The 14,991-nt window shown below is 36.4% G+C and overlaps 1 protein-coding gene across 1 annotated transcript; it reads left to right on the top strand.

Moving 5' to 3' along the window:
* The first annotated feature begins 3,071 nt into the window (after positions 1-3,071).
* On the top strand, positions 3,072-3,668 carry LOC145671018 (uncharacterized). The gene has a single exon (XM_081739711.1). It carries the CDS (start codon positions 3,072-3,074, stop codon positions 3,666-3,668), a length of 597 nt encoding a protein of 198 aa, XP_081595837.1.
* Positions 3,669-14,991: the final 11,323 nt, after the last annotated feature.

Below are 14,991 nucleotides of genomic sequence, written 5' to 3'. Positions count from 1 at the left end.
CTCTGTGGCTTGGGGTCCCGGGTTCGATCCCAGACCCGGCCAAGTGAACCTTGTGGTGGACAAACACCGTGTGCGTGGGTTTTCTCGGGGTTCTCCCGTTTCCTACCACTTTCTTCATTCCACCATTTCATTCATTTCTCACCATCATCATCGTCTCCTTTAGCCTAGCCAGTATAACCGTGGGAGGTAAAACTGAAAGATTTCATTTCATTTCTTTTTCTTCTTCTTCTTCTTCTTTATTATTATTATTATTATTATTATTATTATTATTATTATTATTATTATTATTATTATTATTATTATTATTATTATTATTTGCTTGTTTGTTCGAAAGCAGTGTTCCCAGAGCTACACTGACATCCTCCCGGTGTAGCACCGAGGCTACAGGAGATGCAGACCAACAGTCTAAGCCATCGTAATACCTTCAACGTCTTCCACCAAAAATCGTCCCGGGACCACGTCCATCAAAGGAGCGGGCTCTAGGTTTTTAGACCAGCAGGAAGAGCATAGGCGTTACTAAAGAGGAACTACTCCCAACTAGCAACTGCTCATTACTCCAAAGAAGAAGAGTTAGTATTATTATTATTATTATTATTATTAATATTATTATTAATAATAATAATAATCATAATAATCATAATAATAATGTACAGGTGTCACAAAGGTTAGTGGTAGCCCAAGCCATCAAACCAGTATATGGCACTGTAGTTTCCCTAATTCATAATCCTTTGTTCAGACGCGCTACTCCGTTTGACTTAGTCAAGCTTAGACAGTACTGAATGGGCAGAGTGGTAAATAATCTGTGCTCTACTGGAAAATCATTTGTAAAACTAGTTTACGTATGACCTCGAGTTTGACTTTTATTTTTTAAAAGAAAATATAGGTTAGGGCTACTCAACAAAGTAAAAAAAAGTTCATAAAACAAAGTAGGTTTCTGTAGTGCAATATTTTCACAATTAATATTGAAACCCCAAAAGGTAATAGATTTCTACCACTTCCGATTTTATTAGAGAGACTCGTGCTGCTCGGTTTACTACTATCTGTAATAATCTATGGGGTGCTCATGGGCAGTTACGGGGGGTGGCGTGGGGGCATTGCCCTCCAACTTTTTGACAAAAAATAAAAATGCCACTTATAAGATTCTTCAATTCTCATTTGTGTTTACCGTGCCCCCCCCCCAACAGACAAACGGTCTGCCCCCCCAGCAGACAATTCCTAACTCCGCCCATGGGTGTGCTTCAGTAGCATGCTTCCATGCCAGGTGGGCATACAGCAGCAGCGGAATGATGAATACAGCGCATATGATTTTCCTTGTCTTGTGGTCAAACTTTGGGCTCAGCAGAATCGGAAACAGGGCTCTGACCCGTTGTGCTGCTTTGTTGGCAATGTTTGACAAATGAGTATGTTGTTCCGAGTTACTCCCAGGTACTTGGCTTCGTCTTGAAGAGTAAGGGGAGTGCCAAACAGGATGAGTTGATAGGTCTTCTTTTTGATCTGGTAAAGTTCACTACGGTGGTCTTTGCCGGATTGGAATTAGTCTTCCACTTGTGTGTCCATTTCTCCAGTTGATGGATGTGGCATTGCATGGCAACTTCTGCATAGCGATGATTATGATTGCCCGTGTCACACGCATATGTGAGTACCAATGTAGTGCAGGTTTTGGGAGATAACGATGGGTGTTATGCGGCTCCTTTTATTCTGGAAGTTCGGTTGCTCTCATTCTTTTTCGTGGATGGTGTTGTTGCTGTCCAACTTAGGATCACGTGCTTGTATGTTGATGTTGGAGAGTCATCTGCCTCTAGTATAGGAAAATTAGTTCGAAGTGCGGAAAAATAGTATAACAAGCTGAAAATTGGTGGATGTGTTCTTTGGATACCCCTGATTAACATACTCAAAATCCCAAAAAATCCCACCTGGGCAACATGCCGCCATCTTGGAAAATGGCCGCCATTGAAAATTTTTTTACTTAGGTTCCTTTTGAAGGCCATAACATCGGACACAAGAGAGATATTGATGTGCGGTTTGCGCGAGGTTATCGCAGACACTCCAGACTATTCACTGAAAACAACATTTAAACCTTTAATTGGAAATCTATGTAAACAAAGTATATAAAAATTACAACTGCGAAAATTTTTCGATACATATTTTCAATACAACTCGATTTTCGCTCTTTTCCGTTCGTGTTATCAAAAAAAGTAATGAAGCAAATGTTGTAGACCACACAAAAATACACAAGAATATATCCTAGTTTTGTCCAAAAACTCAAGTCTGAATGGTTTAATAGAGCGCGCAGTAAACGCGGCACCATGTGTAGTGCAGTATTTTTTTTCTCCGGTTGTTATGTGCCTTTTTCATTTATATGAAAAGCAATCAAAATATTTGCACTTGAAAGTATAAAACTATATCTTCATAAATTATAAGTTCGTTAGTTTCTTACGTACCAATAAACCAAGTATGTGAGTATATTTATTTTCCCAAATATGGAAAAGAAAATTTGATAAGCTAGGTTCTTTAATAGTGCATACCTGGCAACGCGTAAATTTGGCAACAGCGTTAACACATGTTAGCGTTGTTGTATCTACAACGGTTCGAAGTTTTTGTTTGTAACTCTGTCTTTATATGCAGTTTCGACAGCGTTAAAAAAAAAAACGACTAGTGAACAGTATTTGGTGGGATCAGTGGTTTTGGTTTGAAAATGAGTACCAAACTGTGCTAATTTTTGTGTTGAATAGGGTTTACAATGGATATGATGGAGTGTTGTATGTGCGATATGCAAAGACCCGATATCCGAAAATGAGGCTGTGATCGTGACTAGAGGGTTAGAAACTATTCGCTCCACTATAAGCTTGATTCGAGGAGATGACTTGCATAAGAGTTTAGTGGACAAAGAAAAAGTGACAGTGCATAATAAATGTAGGAAAGACTACACACGTCGAATTAAGAAAGTTACAGATAAGGGCAAGATATTAGCATGAACCTACGTAAAAGTCTCGAAGGGATTTTTCACTGTACGACGGAAATCGAAATTCTGGAGCGGAGTTTGGTCAGACTTGACCATTGAGCAGGTTTTGATGAAGAATATAAAGACGACCGGAGGTTTAACTCGTGGTCGTGAAATATCCGACACTGTTCTCGCACGCTGGATACATTCTATGCCGGCATCAATGAAGGTACTGGATGCTTTGGAAGATTTCGCAGGTGTAGCTATCGCAATATCACAACAGCATGTAGAACTTGGACAAGCCTGCCAAAAAAGGGACTTAAGGCACATAGAAATATTCGCAATGTGGTTACGAACGCATTCTCCTTTTGAGAAACCTCCCGATCTTCTAGTTTCTTTGCACAGTGGTGTTATAGCAGACGAAACAGTGAACAGTGATTCAGCTTACGAGCAGGGAATTAAGACCTTAAAGAAGCTTGATGGGAAATCTTTTGCGGACATCAAGCTTCAACGGAAGGACAAGGTAGTCACTCTTGCAGCAATGACGAATGCCATGGTTGTTCGGGGTGAATTGATTCCTGTGAACCCTAACCAGCAGTTCCATCGAATGGCATGCGTTGTTCGAAGTGAAGAGGAACTGGAAGGTTGTATGAACTACGAACTGGCATCGATGCCACCAGCACTCTTCGACGCAACTATGCTTAGGAAAGGCACAAAGTCAACTTAAGAGGTGTTATGGAGAAAATATGCCCTCCATCTGAAACCTTTCCTGAAACTTCAAGCTTTGTTCTAGACGGAGGAGATTTACTGCATCGAGTTCACTGGCCAAGACCAGGGACCTTCAGTGATGTATGTCAGAGCTATGTTTCATTCATCAAAGCAAATTATAAAGGACAGGTTACGATAGTTTTTGATGGTTATACGGAATGTGTACAACAAAAGCCACAGAGCGCATGCGACGAAGATCACAACTTTCGTCTTCAGAAGTGCTGGTAGAGCTGCAAACTGAAGCAAGTACTTCACAGCATCAATTTGTAGGAAATGAGGCGAACAAGGCAAGCTTCATAGCGCTTCCAGGATCACAATTAAAAGAAAATGGAATTACTGTGATCAACGCTTCGGGTGATGCTGACCGTCTCATAGTAGTTACTGCTATCGAACTGGGAAAAAGTGAGAAAAACCCTGTCGTTGTGGGCACAGACACCGACTTGCTAGTACTTCCTACGGCACTTGCACCAACAAATAATAACATTCTGTTGCTTATACCGGGCTCGAAGTCGCACCCCCCAAAATTGTTCGAATCTACGAAATTGCAGCTGGCCCTGGGTGACATGTATAATCATATGCTTTTCCTTCACGCAATATCTGGCTGTGACACCACATCGGCACCTTTCAAAAGAGGAAAAATACTCGCCTTTAAGACACTGGAAGCATCTCCAAACCTTCGCAAGAAAGTGGACATTTTTAATAAGGAGAATGCAGCAGTTGATGAGATCGTGACGGCTGGTGAAGAATTTCTTGTCGCTATGTACGGTGGAAAAATTTCCGATGGGCTTAACAAAACTCGATATAAGTGCTACGTCAGGACTGTTGCTAAACAGAAAATAGGTGCAACATTCGATTTAGCAACCCTTCCTCCAACATCAGCAGCAGCGAAGCAACATTGCTTAAGAGTGTATCATCAGGTTCAGGAAAGGCGTGGTGTGTCCCTTCCTCCAGTCGAATGTGGCTGGAAGAAAAACAGTAATGGTGAGTTAATACCTGTCCCTAGCATCAACCTCCAGCTCCAGATATGCTGATGAACCTTGTAAGCTGCAATTGCCACGTAGGGTGTGAAAAATATTGTGGTTGTCGGAAAGATGGACTTCGATGCTCACCATTTTGCAGCAAGTGTGCAATTGAGGGATGTACAAATCAAGAGGATACTGCAGATTCAATGATCTATGAAAAAGAACATGAAGACCTGACCGATAACGAAATGCCGAACCTGATATCAACCGCAAGCAAGCAACGTGGATGCTCTAAATCCGTAGGTGCCTTCAAAAGAAAATGCTCGAAGTAAAATATATGGAAGTATTGCCCATCTGGAAGTTGTTTTGTTACATTCTTGTGCAGCAACTAACTAAGGCTAAGCAAGTGACACTGCGTTTACTGCGCGCTCTATTAAACCATTCAGACTTGAGTTTTTGGACAAAACTAGGATATATTCTTGTGTATTTTTGTGTGGTCTACAACATTTGCTTCATTACTTTTTTTGATAACACGGACAGAAAAGAGCGAAAATCGAGTTGTATTGAAAATATGTATCGAAAAACTTTCGCAGTTGTAAGTTTATATACTTTGTTTACATAGATTTCCAATTAAATGTTTAAATGTTGTTTTCAGTGAATAGTCTGGAGTGTCTGCGATAACCTCGCGCAAACCGCACATCAATATCTCTCTTGTGTCCGACGTTATGGCCTTCAAAAGGAACCTAAGTAAAAAAATTTTCAATGGCGGCCATTTTCCAAGATGGCGGCATGTTGCCCAGGTGGGATTTTTTGGGATTTTGAGTATGTTAATCAGGGGTATCCAAAGAACACATCCACCAATTTTCAGCTTGTTATACTATTTTTCCGCACTTTGCCCAATTTGGGCCTAATTTTCCTATATTACTCATTGATGTTTACGATGAGCACATGGAGAGGATATTACGATATTCTTTTCATTCGTCAAATCATGAATCATGTCCTGAGCCGGTTAGAAACTTTCAGCGGGTCGTAGTTTGCCCATCACTGTATATTCTAGTATGAAATCATCATCACTTTACGTATTTCCATGAATTTAAAAATTTAGAATTAGTATGTCTTAATACATGATAAAACGGAAGTATAGCGTGATATACATACTTGGAAATTATACATTATATGGAAGTATAGTATATTATCAAATATCTTACCTAGGTAGTTACTAGTTACCGGCAACACTGCTAAAAATACACGTAAAGAAACAGTTCTTTATTCGTTGCTTGATTCGTTCTAGAGATTATTTCAGTTCGAGGCTAAGTCAAACAGGTTCTAAATCTTTGTTCTCTTCTGCGAATCCTACTTCTTGTTTCATGAAAATGAAAACACGAAATGAAATGAAATCTTTAAGTTTTAAGTCCCACGATTATGCAGGCTGGGCTAATGGAGACGGTGATGATTAGAAATGAATGAAATGGTGGAATGAAGAAAGTGGGAGAAAAAGGGAGAACACCGAGAAAAGCCACGCACACGGCGTTTGTCCATCACAAAGGTCACTTGGCTCGAGCTGGAATCGACTTAGGACCACATGCACGAGAGGTATTCTTATTTCATGTATTTATACCCATTAGGGCCTGAGCTCAGCGGAGTCATTTAAGATTTTGCGTTGGGGAGTACGTGAAGACTTTCCGATGGAAGCAGAATTTTGCGCTTATCATTACTATATTATTATACTATTGATTTATACTGGGTGTTTCAAAATAACAAAGAGAACGTCTGGAAAGTGACTTTTAATACCAAGATAACATCAAGTTCACAAGGACTTATTGGGAAAAGTGCCTATTTTCATTACTAGGGCTGCTCAAAATTATGGAAAAGCTACATGTTATTTCGGATACGAGAAACTGTGGAATGGCGCTCTATATCAGTGTAAAGAAAGTCACACATACACTGAGACAAAAAAAAAAAAAAAAAAAAAACGTGGTGCACGTAAAAATGTAGGTTACATGTGTAAATTCTATAGTTTTTGGACTTAATGTATAACTGAAAAAGTATATTTATACGTACTTTCCGTATAAGTGTTCCAAATAACTGTACTTTCCGTACGAACGAAAGAACTGTATATAGGCGATCAGGATCTCACATACAGATGGACGTATCTAATATATAGTTGATGTATGTAACATACATATATATGTACCCACACGGAAGACTTAGATGTCATATATCCTGCAACGGCATGATGTAACATCTAAGCGGGAAAAGTATGTAGCATGTGGATAACGTATGCTCCGTACTGATTTCCGTAGTAAATATAAGGATTCTGTATATTTGTACAATATATCGCTGTTCGGATAATGAATTTTTCTTAGTGTATGCCAACCGAAAATACATATTTCAGTAATGTGCAATTTCGAGCGCAAGGAATTCCCTATAGAGCATAGTTCACACACATACTCTGAAAAAAAATTATCAGATATTTAAAAGTGGGTCTAAAGTATACAAAAGGTAAGTTTTCACAACAGTGAATACGGAATGCGTCAGTAGGAAGCCTGAAGTGTAAGGGAATGGCAACCAGTGGATCATCTGACTACATCATATGAGGTCCCTTCTTAATATACTAGTCACTTTTAAAATCAAATTAAGTAAGTTAAATAATATCGAAATGACAAGTTAGTATTGTATATCGTCATTATAATTTTATTGACGGACATTGTTTCATATAAGAAAACAATGCCCTGTGTGTTACTAATGAATAAGAATTTAAGAAATATTTAATGCAAATAGTTTAATCATGCATCAATGATGAATTATAGTCCACATTTTTCGGATAGTTTCTTCCTTCAGGATTTTGGTATGGATAGTTTGGAAGATGGAGACAAAGAAAAAGAAGAAACTCTTATCAAAGCGTCAAGGGAGAATCAAGAGGATTATGATACAATGAGCAACGATGCTGCACAAAATGAGAAACCCGAATCTAAGATTAACAAAACGACCAGAAGAAAACAAAAGGTAGGTCAGCTTATATCATTTCCGAGAAGCTCTTCTTTGAAAACAATTGAGCTTACAACATATAAGCCAACTGTATCGAAATTAAGAATTTATGAGGAAAATGTTACCTATTCAAAGATATGTTGTGTCAAATGTGTTCAGTTTTCACGTCGAAAAAATTTAGTCCACCAGAAAATACAGGCAAAAACTCATCCACCTCCAATTACTGACTATTTAATAAATAACTGCTTTTCTAAAATAAAACATGGCTCAAAGAGGGCAATTTCGATATCAAAGCATTTAACAATTCACACGACAAATATTATGGTTCCAAGTATGTCTTCTGTAAAATATGTTACGTTCCCAGCTATTGAAAACATAATACTACAAGAAATGCCTTCTAACTCAGGTTCAATGAATCGTTATTTTGGGAGTAATTGGCAGCGAACCACAGACTTTGGAGAAGTCACTTTAAAACAATTAACCATTTACATGAAGAAAAGCGAATTTTTAAGTATATCTTCTATGAAATATATTCAGTTCCCAGCTAGCAATAATATAATCCTACAAGAACTGTCTTCTAACTCAGGTTCAATGAATCGTTATTTTGAGAGTAATTGGCAGCGTACCACAGACTTTGGAGAAGGCACTTTAAAACAATTAACCATTTACATGAAGAAAAGCGAATTTTCAAGTATATCTTCTATGAAATATGTTCAGTTCCCAGCTAGCAATAATATAATCCTACAAGAACTGTCTTCCAACTCAGGTTCAATGAATCGTTATTTTGAGAGTAATTGGCAGCGTACCACAGACTTTGGAGAAGTCACTTTAAAACAATTAGCCATTTACATGAAGAAAAGCGAATTTTCAAGTATATCTTCTATGAAATATGTTCAGTTCCCAGCTAGCAGTAATATAATCCTACAAGAACTGTCTTCTAACTCAGTTTCAATGAATCGTTATTTTGAGAGTAATTGGCAGCGTACCACAGACTTTGGAGAAGTCACTTTAAAACAATTAACCATTTACATGAAGAAAAGCGAATTTTCAAGTATATCTTCTATGAAATATGTTCAGTTCCCAGCTAGCAATAATATAATCCTACAAGAACTGTCTTCCAACTCAGGTTCAATGAATCGTTATTTTGAGAGTAATTGGCAGCGTACCACAGACTTTGGAGAAGTCACTTTAAAACAATTAACCATTTACATGAAGAAAAGCGAATTTTCAAGTATATCTTCTATGAAATATGTTCAGTTCCCAGCTAGCAATAATATAATCCTACAAGAACTGTCTTCTAACTCAGGTTCTATGAATCGTTATTTTGAGAGTAATTGGCAGCGTACCACAGACTTTGGAGAAGTCACTTTAAAACAATTAACCATTTACATGAAGAAAAGCGAATTTTCAAGTATATCTTCTATGAAATATGTTCAGTTCCCAGCTAGCAATAATATAATCCTACAAGAACTGTCTTCCAACTCAGGTTCAATGAATCGTTATTTTGAGAGTAATTGGCAGCGTACCACAGACTTTGGAGAAGTCACTTTAAAACAATTAACCATTTACATGAAGAAAAGCGAATTTTCAAGTATATCTTCTATGAAATATGTTCAGTTCCCAGCTAGCAATAATATAATCCTACAAGAACTGTCTTCTAACTCAGTTTCAATGAATCGTTATTTTGAGAGTAATTGGCAGCGTACCACAGACTTTGGAGAAGTCACTTTAAAACAATTAACCATTTACATGAAGAAAAGCGAATTTTCAAGTATATCTTCTATGAAATATGTTCAGTTCCCAGCTAGCAATAATATAATCCTACAAGAACTGTCTTCTAACTCAGTTTCAATGAATCGTTATTTTGGCAGTAATTGGCAGCGTACCACAGACTTTGGAGAAGTCACTTTAAAACAATTAACCATTTACATGAAGAAAAGCGAATTTTCAAGTATATCTTCTATAAAATATGTTCAGTTTCCAGCTAGCAATAATATAATCCTACAAGAACTGTCTTCCAACTCAGGTTCAATGAATCGTCATTTTGGAAGTAATTGGCAGCGTACCACAGGCTTTGGAGAAATATCTTTAAAACAACCAACAATTTACATAAAGAAAAGAGTATTCTCAAGTATATCTTCTGTATCTTCAGCTAATACAGTTTTATCGTATACTTGGGTCACACCAGAGTCTACAAGCTATTGCTTATTTTTGAAAGACAGTTCAAAAAGTAGATTATGTGCAGCAATTCAGCCGTTACTTTATACTAACCTTCTAAAATCTCACATGACATCAAATGTTGAAAGAAGAACACAAAGGAAAAAAGCAAATGAAAAGATACTTGGGAGAATTGGTTTGTGTTTTAATTCTAAAGACGCTTCTACAAGAACAAAGCCAGATAATTTGGATCATATTGATAATAAGAGTGAGTCTATTGATAAAGATAAATTGTTGAACAAATTTATTCCTTCCGGTTTTAATCAACAGGAGTCTGGGCAAGTTTCCTTTTCAGAAGAAGAAAATGAGCGTTCTGTGGAGGACTTGATTGCAAGTGTTCGAGCCTCTCCATTTTCGTCAGAAGTAGTTTGTCGTGAAGTTCCAGAGCAGTCTTCCGAAGATAAGTGTGATGATGCGAATTCTACATCTTTTAAATTATATAATAATTTCTTGTCTGCACCAAATGAATTGTCACTTGATAATAACCTTGGGACCTCTCACATGACATCAAACTTTGAAAAGGGAACACAAAAAAATAACGTAAATGAAAAGATGATTGGGAGAGTTGATTTGTGTGCTTATTCCAACGATGATGCTATAAGAACTGAGCCATATAATTTGGATCGCAATGATAATAAGGGCGAGTCTATTCAGAAACATAGACTGTTGATTCCTTCTAGTTTCAATGAACAGAAATTTTGGCGAGTCCTCTTAACAGAACCAGAAAATGAGCGTTCGGTGGAAGACTTGGTTGCAAGTGTTCGAGCCTCTTCAATTTCGTTAGAAACAGTTTGCAGTTTAATTTCAGAGGTCAATTTCAAAGATGAAAGCGACGATATAGATCCTGCATTAATTAAATTATCTAATAATTTCGAAAATAAAGTAACGGCAGCAAGTTTTCGAGTTGAAAATAAGGTGAAAAAATTGTTTGATAAGTTTGTGAAAAGATATCAGCTAGATTATAGTGCAGCTAAGTTAAGAGGACTCCATATCTTAAGAATTCACGCCGAGAAGAAGCTGAAACATGAAGTTAGGAAACTGAAGGAAGAAATCGCTGCTGTAGAAAAGGACAACACTATTCCAGAAAATATCAAAATTAAAACTATTGACAAAAAAGTAAAAAAATTTGAAAAATCCTATATAAAATATCTTCGCGAGTCTCTCCAACCATACAAGGAAACCTACAAACACATGATATTCAGATACCTTCGAGAGGGTTTAGAGAAAACATCTTCATTTTTATTCTCAGCATTTTCTGCGATATTGAAAAAACTATTTAGTCCTTCAGTGGCATTGATTGGGACTTTGGTCGTACTCGGCCTTCTTTTTGCATAACTTTTTAGGTCTTCGGCTCCCATAATTGAGCCTAAATTTCCAGTAGATTAATTTCGAAATGCTTTAAAAAATATAAAGTTAAAAAAATAAATATCACATAACTAAAAACAATAATCATCATCTTAAAATTTGGGAATTAAGCGCAGAAGAAATCGCGCATAAATTTTGAAAGTTCATATCAGACGTACTTGTTTTGATTTTCAATAATTGTTCAATAATTGTTCTGATTTTCAATAAGTGTTCGGCTCTAAAGTTGAGCCTAAATTTCCAGTATATTTAGAAGTGCATTAAAAACAAGAAGTTTTTTAAAAAATAAATAACACACAGTAAAAGCAATAAATTTGGAAAGTAATATCAGAAGAAAACTTGGAAAGTAATCGCAGAAGAAGTTCCGCATACATTACTACACAAAAAAATTTTAAACAATATAAACTTTGGATCTCTTGCTCCATTAGTTTGAGCATAAATTTTTAATCTTTGGATTTGTTTGTCATGTTTGGATTTTAGCTCGCCAGAATAGACCTCAAATTGACAGAATATTATGCATCTTATCTCCTGGACTGGTAATTTTGTTTTTAGATGAAAAGCTCCAACAGTAGAGCGTAAATTAATCCATTATCAACTGACGTATCTCTACAGTAATTTTGATTCTGATTTTAAAATAGTATTTGTGGACTTGAGCTCGGAAGAAGTGAGCATAAATCATTACAATTAACAAGAACAGCAAGAATACATTTACTTATATTCGAATTCTCTAATATACCCTTTTCTAGGAGTCAACATCTCAAATGAAGATGAGAAATGTTTGTATGGTGTATAAAGAAAAGAAACCGAACAACTGCATTCTGACGACTGGCGATACTCCTCCCCCCTTCTAACAGTGAAGCATCTGAAACCATGGTTGGTGAAACTACGATCTTCTGTTTGTGAATATTTCTGAGACTTAAAGAATTTCATGATTCATCTTTTAACTTTAGGTGGAAAAACAGTGAAGCATGAGCCATCAGGTGAATGATTCTTTTAAATGTTTGATGAACGATAAATCGTGTCGTCCTTTCTGCAGGCAAAAAGAAAAATGTTATTAAATATATTATACATGTTTTACTTGAAGAGTATTTTTTTTTTTTTTTTCATTTTCTGTTAACATAATTGAAACTTCAGAATGCCTTTCATGCTAACAGAAGGAAATAATTGTTTTTAAGAGTTTAGTAAATTTAACCCAATATTTCAAGCTAGAAAGATTTTTGAAATGTGTATATAATCAGCAGTAGCGTAGCGTGATATTCCGAAATGGGGATGCCAAAGTTAGTCACTTGTGCGATACAATACTGCTGCAATCAGCAATACGAGAGGAAATATATGATACCGAGGAAATATGGGATTATAAAAAAAATTACGCGGCCAGGCTACCCTAATTGGTGGCCTAGTGGGGCATACAGAAGCAAATGCGTGGATTACGTTAGAAGCTAATAAGCAATTGTCTCAGCTCCTTCTTGCCACTACCGTTGTGACGAGAAAACTTGCCCCATTGTTGAATGAACATTGTTTTCAGTATACTTAGTTCCCTTTATTTCTTTTTCGTGGGAAGCTTCTTTCTCTTTCTTCACACACCATCCCTCAATCTCGTTATATATATATATATATATAATGTCGCCCCTAGAAATTTGTCATCTTGGGTCCGGAACTCAGTGTATACGTACATCATTTGAAGATGTAAAAAGCACTTAAAACAACTCAGGGGGCCTGTTTCTGTGTGTCTATTTTGCTGTCAGATATCCAAACTCGAAGGGTCCAAGCAATCTTTGGGAGGAGCGGGGAGTGCTGGCTCTCTTGGCCTACTAGATCGGTGACCGTGATTCTACATAATGCTTTATATCTATGCTTGTGTGTGAGCTCCCTCAGAGTTTCTTGCTACGCCACTGGGCATACTATGTATTTGTGATGAAGGTTAAAAGTTTTCGTTTAATTATGATTACAATTACGATGCATTTAATTAGACTAAAGCATAACTCTTTTATACTATATTTACATAACCGACGTGCTTCATAAAGGCATTGAACTAGCCATTTCTGTTTTGTTCTATTTCCTGTATAGCTTAGTTCAAACTAGATAGAGTTGGAAATACTTGAGAATATGCCAGATTATATCTAAAGCAGCGTTTCCCAACCTTTTTCAACTTGCGGCACACTACGCGTATAACTTGAATTCTCGCGGCACACTCATCTATATTATTATTTGTAAATATAAACTCATCTATATTATTATTTGTAAATATAAAATACTGTTTGTGTGTGTGTGTGTGTGTGTGTGTGTGTGTGTGTGTGGGTGTGTGTGTGTGTGTGTGTGTGTGTGTGTGTGTGTGTGTGTGGTTACTGATCTCACAAAGAAAGTTCGATCACTGGTTTTCGCCCGTGCTAAATCATTGTGCTTATTTTTCATTCTAGTTTAAAAATAAAAAACAATAGCAATGAAATATTGAACTCAGGTTTTTAAGACTACGCTTTCTTTTTCGAAAACTGTATCCAACCTTTAACTAAGAAGGAAGATCACAAAATAACGAACGAACAAACAAATCTCTTATAGTTTTAAAACACAAATGTAGGCAATTTGTATGTGTTTGCTTTGTCGAAAGGATTAAGTAATATTTTAAAATTTCAAGTTACGCAATAGTCTGCAACAATAAAGAAGCAATAATGGGCAAACAGTGATAGCAAATACTTTCTCAACATTAAAAATGTACAGAAAAATAACACGGTATGAAACTTAAAATTGTAAAGGTTCACAGTACAGTTTTTCCTTTGTCTTGCAATTTGATTGCTATAAAATTAATGATTTTGTTTCGATTTCCTTGCGGCACACCGGTTGGGAAACACTGATCTAAAGCAAAATGTAGAGTTGCGAGGGGTGAAGAGGAGTGAGAAAGCAAGTAGTTGAGCATGAGCATTCGACAGAAAGCAGACGAAAACCCCGTTGCTTGTAGTAGGCCTGGATGCCCAAGGAACATAGCATACAAGAGGAAAGAATAAATGTGCATTTGAGTGACGCGCATGCGTAAGTTCCGCTTGTCAAAGTAAAGCGAGAGAGCGCATTCAGAAGATTGCAGTGGAAATATTTGTGATAATTACAAGCAAACAATTTATATATAATGAAATAGTGCTTTTTTTTTTAACAGGGAATGCCGGGCGTACTGGCGTTTCCTTATGCTACGCCGCTGATAATCAGGATAACTTTACTCCATCATTTTGGCGATTTATGAATTAGATGTTTAAATTAGTGTTGTGAGGGCCTGAAAAAAAAAAAAAAAAAAGAAAGAAAGAAATTTTGGGTAAAAAAATTACCATTTTTCCCGAGCTTGGGAAAAATTGAAATTTTTTAATATTTTACTACATTATATTTTTAAAATGAAAACTATTTTACATTTACTAGTTTACGGTTCAGATCATTGAGTTCTTATGTTTTTTTCACTAGAATAGGGAAAATTTGTGGCAACAAATATATGTACACCACTCTTTTAAAGTTAGCATCGTGGTAGAATGGAGTTATGGCTACAAAAAATACTAAAATATAATCCTAGTTAGATTAATTAATATAGACTCATTTAAATTATCTTAAGCAATCTTATGAAGTTCTCGCTTTATGGTAGGGAAGTGTTAAAATAACATGGCCAGAATCATTTTAGTTAATACCCGTGTGTTAAAATTAAATATATATATTTTATGGAGATACGTATCTTCCTTGTGCTGTAAAATTTCCGGAAATTTTGAACCCATAAGAAAAAAA

Source organism: Thermobia domestica, chromosome 1, assembly GCF_964235325.1.
Source record: "Thermobia domestica chromosome 1, izTheDome1.hap1.1, whole genome shotgun sequence".
Taxonomy (NCBI): Eukaryota; Metazoa; Arthropoda; class Insecta; order Zygentoma; family Lepismatidae; genus Thermobia; species Thermobia domestica.
This window is presented reverse-complemented; position numbering and strand designations above follow the sequence as displayed.